The sequence below is a fragment of the Lepisma saccharinum genome, chromosome 1, assembly GCF_977018435.1.
Source record: "Lepisma saccharinum chromosome 1, izLepSacc3.1, whole genome shotgun sequence".
Classification (NCBI taxonomy): Eukaryota; Metazoa; Arthropoda; class Insecta; order Zygentoma; family Lepismatidae; genus Lepisma; species Lepisma saccharinum.
In genome coordinates this window covers 19,156,152-19,170,399 of record NC_139229.1, presented here as the reverse complement: position 1 = coordinate 19,170,399, position 14,248 = coordinate 19,156,152, and the positions used below count along the sequence as shown (strand labels likewise).

Below are 14,248 nucleotides of genomic sequence, written 5' to 3'. Positions count from 1 at the left end.
GTAACTAACTTTTACAGTTACTTTCTGCTGGAAAGTGTTATACACATTCACACACAGTAAAGCATGAATGTTTTAAATTTAGCATGCAACGAAGCCCAGTTTCCTTGCCTTAGGCGATTCTACATCCTTTCACCTTAGCATCCAGGGAAGAAACATGGTTGGAAACCGAATTGCCAAATTTAGCTCTTTCCTCACGTTACAAAAGTAACTGTAAGTGTAACTATTGAAACAACGTAACTCTCTTATAGTTACAGCTACTTAGAACCAAGGATGCCCATCCCCTCCCCAAATGCCCATGACGCGCTCCCCCCAAAAATATAGAACATTTCCCCCCCGTTTATGCCGAATTAATTACTCAAATTATTTTTGCCAGCAAAATTTGCGGAAAGATATAATACCAGAGGTGCAACCACGAATTTTGTCTTGGGGGGGGGGCAAGTTCCAGGATAAACGTACCAATAATAATAATAATATTAATAATGTTTTTATTGTTATTATTATTATTATTACCAGTAGTAGTAGTAACAAAGACGTTATTATCCTCATAAATTACTCAAAGAGGGGGGTAGAAATCAGTGCTAAAGCATTTGTTTGGAACAAACTATATGAAACATTTTTCAAAACCGTCAATTTCACATTAGCTAATAATGGAAAACAAGCACACAAACTGTATTTTTGAATGGCAGAAAATAAATGATAAATGCATTCCGAAGGTACATGTGTAACTTTCACGCACAACACATGATTTATACATGTGCAACATGGAGCGACATTCTCTCTTCCACAACTTTATTTTTCATGTAGATCATTCGGCGCCCATGGCCGACTCCCGCCGCCCCTAGCTACAGCTCTGAACTTGACGAAAACGAGAAAAGCAGACAATGCGAGCGAAGCAAGCAAGAAAATTTTACAAAATGTATTTTTATTTGCATAAAATTTGAAATCGAAGGGGTAATTGGTCCTTTGTGCTCCCCTGCAGGTGTCCTTGGCCGTCAATGTTTGTCTCCCCTTGCTACCCTAGAATTGACCCGTCGAAGGTTGGGGGGGCAGCAATAACCCCCTGCCATCCCTGTGGGTGCTTTACTGTATAATACAGATATATTAAGCAATATATGTTTACTTTAGATACTTTAGGCTCACTGCCATTGTTAGTGAATCTTATTCTGCACAGTCTGTCTGCTCCACTAACCTTGTATTAATGCGAATACCACGCCCCACCCCTCCATCCAAACCGAATCAAAAAGCATTTCAACCCTATCGCCGCGATCACCCCCAGGTAGGTAGAAAAACTATACATAATAACCAAAACTAAAAATCAATAACAAGTCAATCAAACGATACGATCCCCCCAATTTTTGTGTGAAGATATATAGAATTGGTATAAAATTTTGTCCCCCCACCAAAAAAAACAACAACCTGTGAGCTTAGAACTCTACAAAATGTAACTGTTACGTCCAAACACTGTGAAAAATAAAATAAAATTCAACATAATACATGATGGATGGTAATGCAAGTGTATTTTAAAGGGAAAGGGTTAAATCTCTGCGACTTTACCTTGCCGGTATGTCTCCTGGTATAATGTCTCCGAGACATATTATCGCTTTTTGTACATTATCCCCTAGAAAAATAATTGGTAGTGGCAACCATGAAACTGTGCCACATGACTGCATACGCACAGGATAGAAATGTTCTTTTTTTCGAGTGCTCTAGCTCCGAATTGAGGCCTTACCGAGGGAAAAAAAAGTTGTTTGTCTTGTTCTCCACACACTGTGAAAGTTGGCAATCGTCATCTGAGTGTTCTGTAGAGCATAGGAGCTTGAATTTTCAGAATGGTATCTGAAAACGTAATTACAAGGAAAGTAGATTGGCAGTTTAATATAGAAAAATACGAGCTGGATATTACATGACTTTGAGAGAAGAAAATTGTTCCCCGTGTTTCGTGGTTCACTGAGATGGAATAGTGTCCATGACAGTTGTCGAGCGACTTTTCAGAACTCAGTTCAGGCGTGAGTTCCCGACAGCCTTTGAGATAACAAGCCTTGGACCACAAAGAGTCTGCTATCCCAAACCTGGGAAGAAATCTGCTGCAATCAATAACCTAACTACAATGAGCACGTTTAATGCCACGTATAAACAGTCAGTTTCTTCTACTTGTGCATTATTCGTTATTAATTCTCTCTCTCTCTCTCTCTCTCTCTCTCTCTCTCTCTCTCTCTCTCTCTCTCTTTCTCTTTTAAACACTCATCATCGGTGTTAGCCAAAAGTGGCAGGAATGCGACACTAAGTAACAACAATCAGGCCCGAGGCCAGGATTTTATTTCGGGGGGGGTCATCCCTTACCAGAACAGACGTCGCCAAAAATATTTGTAGAGGGGGCAGGCCACTGACAAAACTTGATTAGTAGAAATAATTATTGGCACGGTTATAATTGTCATTTTACAATAATAACTATTATAAGTTATTAAAAATAAACCAATTTTAGTCCAAATTTATTGTTATTTTTATTATTATGTAAATGGAGTAACTTTGCTAGTCGATCCACTGTATGAGAGAATATCCAACACAACTGTTGTCCATTATTTTCTTACATTTTGTACAGTTAGTGTATTGAACTTCATAGTTATTGTATTTTGTTATTAACTTTTACATATTCCATTTATTCTTTGGATTAAACGGTAGAATATAAAAATATAACCTGCTTCCTCTATTATGCACTAAACCTTTTTCGATCTAATGTTTAATCCTATGCTAAGGAAGTAAAATTAATTATCACTATACACTATTTAAATTAGACATTTGTAGGATTTCGGGTGGACTTCAGTCCCCTTAGCCCTCCCCCTGGCTACCTGCCTGACAACAATCAACCAAATCAAACCTTTCATAAACATAACCAATTTAATATCACGTTTTGTGTTTCGTCATAAACGAAATTTGCATGTGCTGCAAAACTTTTATGTGATGACATAATTAATTTTCGTTTCCTTACAGAAACAGCTGATCCAGATAAGAGCCCATCTTCGCCAACTCGCAGGAAGCTGCCCAAAACTCCGGTAACATGAGACTGCTTGCCTTGTGATACATGTGTTTGTGTGTTGTGTTGCGTAACTGTACCTTTGCATGCCATTAGATCCTCTTTTCCCCTTTGTTTGCCTTATTTGTGTATATTTTTTGTGTGGCTGTTGATGAAAACATAACCTTGAAACCTTTATTATAAGTAGGAATGGTACAGACTAATAGATTCTCTATTGGTATTGGCTGATAAAGACATATGGATTTACAGTAACACAATCATGCAGGCTCTTCTTAAAATGTTTTCCATTGAACTACATTATTGAATTTGAGATTTTGTTTTAAGTCCAATTTATGCACAGAAAGGCTAATTAGGATTTAATTATAGTTTAAAGTGCAATCCGAACCACTATGTGCCTTCACCGGGTATCAATCCGGGGACCCTTTGATTACAAGCTGACAGCATTGAACAACATTGTATTAGTACAAGTATGAATTAATGATATCTGTATATTCTGTACAAATAACCTAACCTTGTGTTGTAGTGTCTTTTGAATGCATAATTTTGATGTACCACTGTTTCATTATGAATGAAGTAAACAATACGTTGTCTCATGTGAAACTTAGTGAAAAAAAAAAAGAGGATCGACCAGGACTTGAACCTGAGTCTGCAGCATGTTCTGCCAGTTTGCTATGACTGAGCTTCTGTGTCAACCTTGGTTTCATTTCATTTCATATTCCATTGTGATGATTGATTGATTGATTGATTTGTTGATTTAAGTCCACTTTATGCACAGTAAGGCTAATCGGGACTGGACCTACAGTTTAAAGTGGGATCCGAACCACTGTGCCAAGTACCTCCACCGGGTATCGAACCCAGGACCCCTTGATTACAAGGCGACGACGCTACCACTGCGCCATCGGGGAGGCCTCCATTGTGATGTTCATACCTTTCTAGAAATTGTCTTAATGAGCTTAGCTGCAACAACTGAATATCTAAAGTGTGCCCAAAAATTAATCTAATATTCCACTGTATGTTCAGCGATGGCAACCTTGAAGTTAATAAGAATCGGTTATGTTGCCGAAGAATGACTGGGGACGCAGAATTGTGGAGGCAGGTGACAGTCACATTAAAACACCCCTAAGCATTGTGTATGTTGAAAGTTCATTTAATTAACAAGCTTTTCTTTTCGAGTTGGAGCACATGGCTAGGACTTGCCCTCCCACCCCACCTCTGGCATTGCCACTGCCTGGAGTTCCAATGCAACAGAATCTATTGTGTGTCTGTATCTGTGGTTATGGTATTCCTGATAAGACGTACCATGCAGGTACAGTAGCATCATCATATGGACTATTTGAGTTGGTAAATTCAGATAGATATCTCAGTATCAGAGCATAGGAGTGATATGAATTTTCACTTTCTATCACTGGCTTACCCAAGAGTTTGATGAAGGGTAGTAGAAGTAGCTTGGTTCCCCTTTTAAAAAAAAATGGTAAGATAAGAAAACATGGTAAGTTTAGCAATTACTACTGTAAAAGAAGTCATACTCAACCTCCATGCTCCCCCTCCGCCCCAAAAAGAAACACTATATTTCTGGACATATAACTGGTTTATATGATAGAACATTTTGTGTGCCAAACATTAGTTTGTATCCAGCTTCGAGTCCTGGTCGAACCTTCATTTTTCGCTGAAAATTCTACTCAGTACATCTTCTGTGTGTGCCTAGTTTAAAGAATTAGTTTGTATGTTTAACATAACTGAACCCTTTGCAACAACGGTTTTCAATGAAAAGTCATGACATTAACAGTTCATCTGAACATATTTATGCATATCAATTTTTCATTGTGTATTGCCAATTTACAGGAGCAGTTAGCGAAGGAGAGGCAAGTTAGTGGGCGAGTTCAGATTCAGGTGTGGTACCATGACGAGAAGAGCGAACTTGTGGTGGCTGTGCTGGCAGCAGACGACTTGGCCCTCAGGGAAGACACGGGCTATGGTACTTTACCTGAAGCCTATGCTAGACTCCGTTTACTACCCGCAAGGTAAGGAAAATGTCCATAATATCAGAGTTATATTTTGGAAGATTTATGTAGAAATAAACTTCTCCTTGAAGTGTTATACTGAATGATCTATTATTACATTCATTAAAGCATCATATTCAGTTGTTTTTCTTCTTGAGAAAGTTCTGACCACAACAGCAAGAAATCTGCATCATGTTTTTCAAGTTCTGCTGTATTATTTTAACGAAAATTTGTAGTGTTTGAAAATGTGATGCTTAGGAGAAATAATATTTACAGCATGGGTTAATGGAAAGATTGATAAGGCATAACCACAATTTTTAAAAAATTATATTATTATTATTATTTAAGATTACTACTCAAATATTTTTTTGTGTCTTCTTTTGCAAATATCAATTACTTTTATTTACTTTGGATAGACTCATCTTATTCAAGATAATTGTATGAATTTATAATGATACTAATACATCACCTACATTAAAATGAATTACTTTCAGCCTGAAGAAGAGATTGCCTTTACAACAGATCCTTTACTATGCTTCCAAGTATCACACATAAATTCTAATTTGGCCACTACATTTCAGCCAATGTTTACATAATTTTATTTATGTTATTTTCCTTCCAGCGACAAGGCTGTAAAAACGGATGTAGCTGAACCCACACAGAATCCAATGTGGAATGCTACATTGGATATTCCAAATGTTTCAGGGGAGAATTTGATGGAACGTAGCCTTGAGGTCACACTCTGGGACTACTGTCCTGATAGAGAGAGTCAATTCCTTGGTAAGCCATGGGGAGTGCCCATATGTATTCAATAATAAACTAGTTTTATGTATATTGGTGAACAGTGAACAACAAGTTTTCAAAGTTCACGCATCTTCTTGGTCAAGTTAGAATCACCTCACTCCATGCAGAAAGTCCAGAAGATTTTTATTTTGACTGTCATTTATAAATTTTAGGCATTTTTTTAAAAAAAATATTTCAGAATAATCATATTAGTTTGTGATGTGAGGACACTGTCAATTTGACATTGTTTACATTTGGTTTGCCACAGAACTCACATGGACATTTGAATTGATTACAGTGATCTTACTCTGGGAAATGTTATTATCCTCTCCTGCTGTTGGCCAATGGCAAGGTGAATAGCTATTTTGAGCTGTTGCCCATGAGGTTCATTGTTACTTTAGAGGTTGTCTCTGGTGATAATTGCTTAGTTCAGATGTCCAGAAGGGGCCACCATCATCATTTTAGATATCAAAAGATAGGAGACCATTTACTCTTGTTAATTTTAGAAGTTTTATGCCTATGGGTCAAGTCCTTTACTTTCTTTCCTGTCCCAATGCTCCATCCCCCCACATTATTTCCCCTTCTTTCACTTTCACAATTTCTTCTTTCCATCTTGACAATGTTCTTCTGCTATCTCTCTTTTCTCCCATCTCCATTCCACGAACCTTCCTTGGCTGCCTCTTCTCATATGCCCACGCCGACCTCCGTGGCAGAGTGGTTAGCACTGCATTCTATGATGTCAAGGGTTCTGAGTTTGAATCTCAGCCTGGGGATGTGTGTTCTTTGTGAGTGTCCCTACATCAAGTTCATCATATCACCACTAATCCTCATCACTGCAATTAGCCAAAAGTGGCAGAAAAGTTACGTACAAAACCTAATTCAATCAATCATACGTCCACAATCACTCATTGTTACCCCCTCTGTGCTGACTTGTGGTTTACCTCCACCTACTGCCATTACATATCTTGTCTTGTTTCTCATTTCATGCTACAATCCTAAAAAACCTCATTTCTGTTTCTTAACTCTTATCCTGGCAAGCTATTTTTGTAACGTGTCCGGGCAAGCAGTGTCTGTCGGACACTGCATTGTGTAAAATGGATCTTGCTCTTCTAATGCAAGATTTTTATGTTTCATCGATGTGGAAACAACCGACTAACATGATATTTAACCTAATCATCTTTGTTATGTCCATAATTCTTGTATTCATCATCATCATAATTGCACATTGTTATAATTTTTCCAGCATAGTATGTGAAACATGTTAGGCTGGAAGGTAGTGTGAGGAAATTGTTTTATTTGCTCATATATTTTTCATTTTTTCTATTTTATCGCTAATAATATTTTTATGTGATGTCTTATTAAATACTTTATTTTTGATTAAACATTTGTTAATACATATTCAAGTAATATTACAACTTTTGTTTGTACACTGTGTCCAACAGACACTGCTTGCCCATTTATGTAAGTGAAATGAAAAATATTTTTTTACGCCTGACCTACTTTATCAAACAAAGTCAAATATTGTGAAATGAGAAAAAAGAAAGAAACAAACAAAGTCAAAAAATATCACATTCGCAGGAAGTATAATTTGAAGTATGTGACAAAAAATATAATCAACAGTGTCTGATAGACACTGGTTGCCTGGATAAGGGTTAAACTCTTTCTCATATTTCTTCCTCATTGTCCATGTTTCTAAAACATCGGATATTATTAAGGCACAATACACATTACAGGTCTATCTTAGCCTTGAGTAGCACCTCTTTGCTCCCTAACAGATCATCCACCTCTATAAAAATTTGTACCTAATTATATTCTAGCATTCTGTCAGTTTCTCTCTGTCATGCTTCATAGGTATTTAAAGTGCTATTTGTCTGCTAGTTCTCCATTTACTAATTCTAATTTTGAACCTAACCAATCATAGCCACAAACTTTTGGGTGGAGAAGGGTAGCAAGGCACTTCCTATATTTCCCATATTCCTCAAGAGGGATATATGCTATAGCATGCTACACTCCTAATAAACCTTATCTCTGTTTCTTAACCCTTATCGGGGCAAGCTATTTATCTTAACCTCTTACCCGAAAACAATATTTGAAGTTGGACTACCATAATCAATTTTCAGCTGGCTCATTGGCCAATCACGTTAAGTACTCAGCTTTCAATCTCACCAGTAACGTTCCTTGGTTCTAGTCCCAACCTGGACTTTGTGAGCATTCTTTCATCAATTTCATCTAATCATCACTCATCCTCCTCAGGGGCATTCCACAAAAAGTGGTCTTACTCCATGTTAATAACAAAATGAATTAATATGGAAATTATTATTGTTTTTAATTGCATTAAGGTTTAGATGTTTGTGAATGCATATAATTTACACATTTCACAAATAGAAGTTACTAGCATCTGCAGCCCATATGTTTCACAGACAAATTAACTCAAAATTTCCTACATTTTTAAAGCGTCACATACATAATGCACTTTTGTTCATACTTTTCATGCATTCAGCCTTTGCCATCACACTCAAGTATTCTTTTTCATTTGTTAGCCGAGACCCCAGAGTGCTTTATGATTCTACAAAATCAGTTCATTATGAATAATTTAAATCCAATCTCATGTCAAGAACCTTAAATTTTGTATGTAAAATGTCACACATGTAACCCTGGAATGCCCCATCATCATGATTAACCAAAGGTGACAGAAAAGCAACATAAAACATCAAAATATAACACATACAAATATAGCCACTTTTTAGAATGAAGGGTCAGGGGGAAAAACCAAGTAAGTCAATTTTCTGTTGTGAGTGAGATAGTGGTGTCATTTCCAGCCATGTTGATTGCTGTGCTGGGCATTACAACATGTTGTTTTTTTTCTTTCATACACTAGACACTTACGTTCATCAAAGCATATGTTTTTTGTACCTTTTCATTTACATATTGAGTAACGTTTTGCAATTAAAAGTTCACTTACCTGGAGTTTGGCAAGTTGGTTTACCTGCCCCCCCACCCCCCACCCCCCAACCCTTCAAATGTTTCAGGCACCACACATGTACACACATAATTTGGTGTCAAATTTTAATGTTGTATCAGACTGTAAAGAGTAGTGCATGCCTATTTTTTTTTAAAAGAATCATAAATTGCATTTCAGGTGAATGTACAATCGAACTGCAAAAAGCATTCCTGGATGATCGACCTGTCTGGTATAGGATTGAGGATCCAAAGCAGTTGCGAGGAAAGTCTCCTAACGTATCCCCCAGGGGTTCCATAGCCAACCAAACAACACATGCACAAGAAATAGCTCAAAGATTGCTCCGAAGAGGAGAATTTGCACAGCAACGATCTTTCTCAGGTAATTACTACTATTACTATTGCAGTGAGTTCAACAAATATATCCTAGGCATCCTGATAGCGCAGCGGTAGCATCGTCGCCTTGCAATCAAGGGGTCCCGGGTCGATTCCCGGTGGAGACACATAGTGGTTCAGATCCCACTTTACACTGTAGGTCCAGTCCCGATTAGCCCTACTGTGCATAAAGTGGACTTAAAACACCAACTGAACAAATATATCCAGAAGTGGCATTCCTTCCTTTCTCAGTTTTGCTATTTTTTTTTAGTTGTCACAGTTACAGTGTAAATAAAGTTACACTCATGATTTTATTAAGGCTTGTTGTTCTTATCTATGGAAGAAAGATAGCTCCATGATTAGATAATAATGCAAATGATGTATTTGCTTATTTCTTGGAGTCAAACAATTGTGTTTCACATTAATCTATTGATATTGTGGTAATCAACAATAGTTTATTCACTAACGATCTAGCGAGCAAAATGTTCATTTCTATATTCTGCTATTTTGTTGTTAACAATTTTAGTTGAATTCATCCTGATATAATTTGCTGGACGTGTAGAGTATTCATGAACCCAATAAGTATGAAGTAGGGTAAAGGGGTGATCTTTTACAGGAGAAACTCAACCATCAACCTCTCTTCAATGTAGTACATTCTGAAAATTGTATTGTTACAGGCTGACTAGATTTTCGCATCTCGACCCACAGCTAGTATTGTCTTGTGTTGGTGTTCTCCTGTTCGTGTGTGTTGGTGAGCGTCCCTTCATCAATTTCATCTATCACCATTCATACTCAGCATCATGATTATCTAAGTATATCTGTTAATCCAATGAAAATAAAAACAGGTGTATATGCAGTGTAGCTGTTCTGAAACTGTACTTTAAGATTTACTTTACCTTAAAGCAAAGAGTAAAATAATTTATAAAGATAAAAGGTAAAGTGTTCCCCTGTGCATAGCACCGCACCATGAAGGCGTATAGGGGGTGTGGGGGTAACACCCCACACTTTCTTGATCTGGTCGTGAGTGGGGTTGATGTGATCAGCATCACGCCTCTGACCGCCTTTACCCCCCAGGGTTTCCCCCAGGCACCCATGTTATTCGACGCTGGGTGGGCACCGGGGCCGCTTCCACCGTTAGAAAAGTTCCCGGATTTGAACCGGCCGGGGATCATTTATATTTATACACAACAGAAATATGTGAGGAGATATTGAATGTCCTAAATTTATACTTCAACAGTGGTGATATGTTTGGTTGTTAAGTTTATCTGTAGGGCTGAGCCAATACCACTTTGAACCGATACCAATACTCTCACCAATACCTACTGATACCGATACTTGAAAATTGTAATAATTGAAAGTTGTTCAAAATATTGATTAATATTTTTATGTAAGTATTCCACATTTATTATGTGGATCAATTTACCAAGGTTTTTGCTTTAAAATATTCAAGAATTACTGAATATCAAATTAAAATTAAGTTTTTCACAAAAAACTGGTGTAGAATAAAAAGAAACTTGGAATTTTGCATAATTTCCAGAAAAATTAGACTTTGTGAAAGTGCCGCATCCCAAGTAACCACCACCGTTGGGCCAATGTCAGTTTTTACGTGGGAAAGGTTTGCTTTACGCTGGTTGGCAAATTGACGTTGGTCTTACATTCGCCCGACGGTGGTTGCCAACATTTGCCCAACCATAGAAACGTGAGTCAAAATTAGTTTTAGAAACAACTTTTTAATGCTAAGACAACTTTCAGGAGAATGCTGGAAATTCTAGAGTGTAAAATAGGTAATATGTAACAGTGTTTCTTTTTGAATATTTCAGTCACAGCACATACTGGAAATGTAATATATTTTTAATGAAAGTAGAGCTATTTTTAACTTGCAGTCACTCACCAGTCCTTTGTCAGCTGCCATGGATGAAAGATGTGTTGGTAATTGCTTATTGTTTGTCTCTTTAGCTGTAGTAGAACAAGAACATTCTTACAGGTATTATTGTGAACAGTGGCATGCGGTGCTAAATCAGGCAGAGGAACAGGTGACCTGCACTTGCCCCCCCCCCCCCTCCTGCCTCCCATACCTGTCGTAATGTAATACAGTAGACCAAGTAAAATTCAACCCTTACTGAAATGAACCAAATAAATATACGATACATATGTTACAAATTTTCAGAAGTGACATACATGAAGCACGTTAAAATTATGACAATAACATTGTTAAAGCAAATATGATATACAATGTAATATAAAGAAAACATTAAAAACAAAATTGTTGATCCACAACAAAGAAAAAATTAATGAAAGCAATTTATGAGTGATCAGAGGAAAAAATTGTTTTGTCGAAACCTGTTTCATCTCTCTATTTGTAGATTAAATTGACATTTTTTGTAGAGTTGTTGAATTGTAATTCAATGCAATAATGACATTCAGATGACCGAGTTTTTTCATGACGTCCGCTAGATCTTTAGAAATTGTGACAAAACCCGAACTGTTCCAAACTCGCTTCTCAGGAACAAACAAGGACAACAATAATGTGCACACTGGAAGAGTATCCAGTTAATCATTTTACAGAGTTGTAGTAACTTGTTTGAAAATGCCTTGTGTACGATTTCGTTTTAGTTTTTAATCCAGGTAGGTGTTGGTTTCATGTAAAGTTCAATTAACTAAAAACCTTCGTCTTCAGCCGGTTGATCATACATCATTCGCAACCCTACGCTCGCAACATTCGCTTTCTTGTCCTGCTGCTGCATGTCTTGGCTTGGGGCTGGTGGGACAGGTGGATGCGAGCTGTTTCCTCGGAAGCTATTTCGCAGCATTTAGCCAAGGCATTTAGCAGACGCTTAGACTGTAGAAGATTTTTCCAGTTCGTTATGAATGACAGACACAATTTTGCAATGAGATTAGGAAACTATGGACTTACTACACTCAAAACTATCACTACGACGCAATTAAACTTTAGCACAGAGCAAAAATTCGAAGGAAAAGGAATTCACTATGTCTCTTGCAGGGAACAGCTAGAGAGTTCAGCTTCCGTGGTGGGAAGTGGGACCATGAGGATCGTTTACCTTCGCGCGTGGTCGGAAATACTCTGCATCAGGCCGTAGAGGGTGGAATGACGAGGGTAGGTGAAGTAAACAAACGCCCAGTCACGGTGAAAGTTATTCTTCGACGTTACTTTTGGAAATGTTGATTACGGGAGAAAGAAGTGTTCTTATTATGTTAATATAGATAATTTAAATAGCTTCAATAGGTGATAAGTAGGAGGGAAGAGCCTGTTCCCTCTGTTCCATGGAGGGATCGCCACTGATTGTGAAGGTGGTTAAACAATGTTATGTGCAGACTAAATTCCATGAAAGGGGGGAAACTAAGTAAACTTTAGAAGGTTTTTGTGCTACCACTTGAAGGTATATGGTGCCTTGAAAACAAAGATACCATGTGACTAAGAAAGTGCAATGTATTTTTTTATTTTCATAAATAATTTGAACTATTGTTTACATTTGGCCTCACAATAAATTATGTGATCAGAAAACAAACCTATCCAGTCTTTACTTTTCAGTATGTTGGGCAAACGTAAAACCATACGTTGGGCAAATGTAAAACCATATGTTGGCCAAACATAAAAACATGCGTTTGCCCAATGTAAAAACCACACGTTGACCCAATGTAAAAACCAGATGTTGGCCCAACGTTGGAACCACGGCCAAAATTACCATTAGCCAATGGTATGTTGTTGCATTGGGCCAACCGTTGGCCAACCATTTTCAGTATGGTGGGCCAACCGTTGGCCAACCATTTTCAGTATGGTGGGCCAACCACTTTTGGTTACTTGGGATTGCATTTTCGTGGAGCTCATGAAAGACCTAAATCCCGGAAAAGTATTGGCTGGTTTTGGTAAATAAATTTCAACCAATACTTTTTGATAGTGATACATCAGCATCGATATTGGCTCAGCCCTATTTATTTACACTGATGGCTGCATTTGTTAATACATTTAAAATGCTTGTTGCAGATGACAAGGAAGAGGGAAGCAACGTCTCCCAGTCGTCCAGTGTGGAATCTGGGTTGCTTCATCCTGACCATGCATATACAGCAGCAGGGGGTGGCTCCAGAAGGGGTTCCAGCCAATCAGAGACTCTCGAAGTGGAGACATATCAATTGGACAAGAACTTCTCCAGATCTCAACCAGGCTCCAGAAGAAGTTCGTTCCAGTCAGGACAAAATGCAGAGAAAGGTAATATTTAATGTCTGGACTTGATCAAATTTCCATTCTAGACAATGTCAGTTTCCTGTATGTTAATATTAAGTTTCTCAGCCATCTGGCCTCCCACGGCAGACTGCTTACTAATAAAAGTGCGTAATGCTACCTGTATGCATCCGTCTACAGATCGTCTTGTATTACTACAAAATAATACTACAAAAATGTGGCGTATTATTTGGTAAACAATGTCTTCCACATTTTAATTGCATTTAAATCAACTGATAATTCTAGAAACAAGTAGACGTTTAATAAAAAACAAATTGTTAACAACTGTAATATTGGTATTATTGCTATTATTTGCTTTTTAAGTACTTGATAATGTTGTGCTTGTGGCAAATCACAATTTCAACATTAAAAGTGATACAGGAATATGTTTGACTAAAGTACAGGGTGAGTCAAAAGTCAGGTTACGTAGGAAGTTTTCCTTGTCTTGTTAATTGTCCTTTAATGGTTGAAAGTCATGGTGCATGGATCGGTCGCCGTGGTCTCATTCAGTGGCCACAGTGGTCTCCAGACCAATGGATTTTGTCCCTTGGGGGTCATTTAAATGCACTTGTCTACTCAGTTAAGATTCAGAACATCCAGAATCTGAAGGAATGGAATGCATTTGCAATGTGCAGACGTGATTATGCCGGATGTTCTGCAAAATGTTCTGGAGAACTGGAAACATTGTGTGCACAAATGCATTAATGTTCAAGGTGCAAACATTGAAGATATACTATAAATCCCTATGTAAACTGACTTTTGACTCATCCTGTGTAAAGTGTAGTCACTTTAATCAGTGCAGTACATAGGTGGGTTTAAATCATGGATGAATTTCCTGAGGTTTCTTCATTGCTAGCATCTTTT

The 14,248-nt window shown here is 37.6% G+C and overlaps 1 protein-coding gene across 1 annotated transcript in view; it reads left to right on the top strand.

The window, feature by feature from the left end:
• The window catches only part of Fife (regulating synaptic membrane exocytosis protein fife), a 428,989-nt gene that overhangs the window by 390,805 nt on the left and 23,936 nt on the right, over window positions 1-14,248 (top strand). Inside the window, exons 13-17 of the mRNA XM_083129431.1 lie at window positions 2,989-3,050; window positions 4,874-5,052; window positions 5,654-5,811; window positions 8,954-9,154; window positions 13,151-13,372. Of these exons, the coding sequence (XP_082985557.1) occupies window positions 2,989-3,050; window positions 4,874-5,052; window positions 5,654-5,811; window positions 8,954-9,154; window positions 13,151-13,372 (822 nt within the window). The remainder of the gene's footprint in view (window positions 1-2,988; window positions 3,051-4,873; window positions 5,053-5,653; window positions 5,812-8,953; window positions 9,155-13,150; window positions 13,373-14,248) is intronic.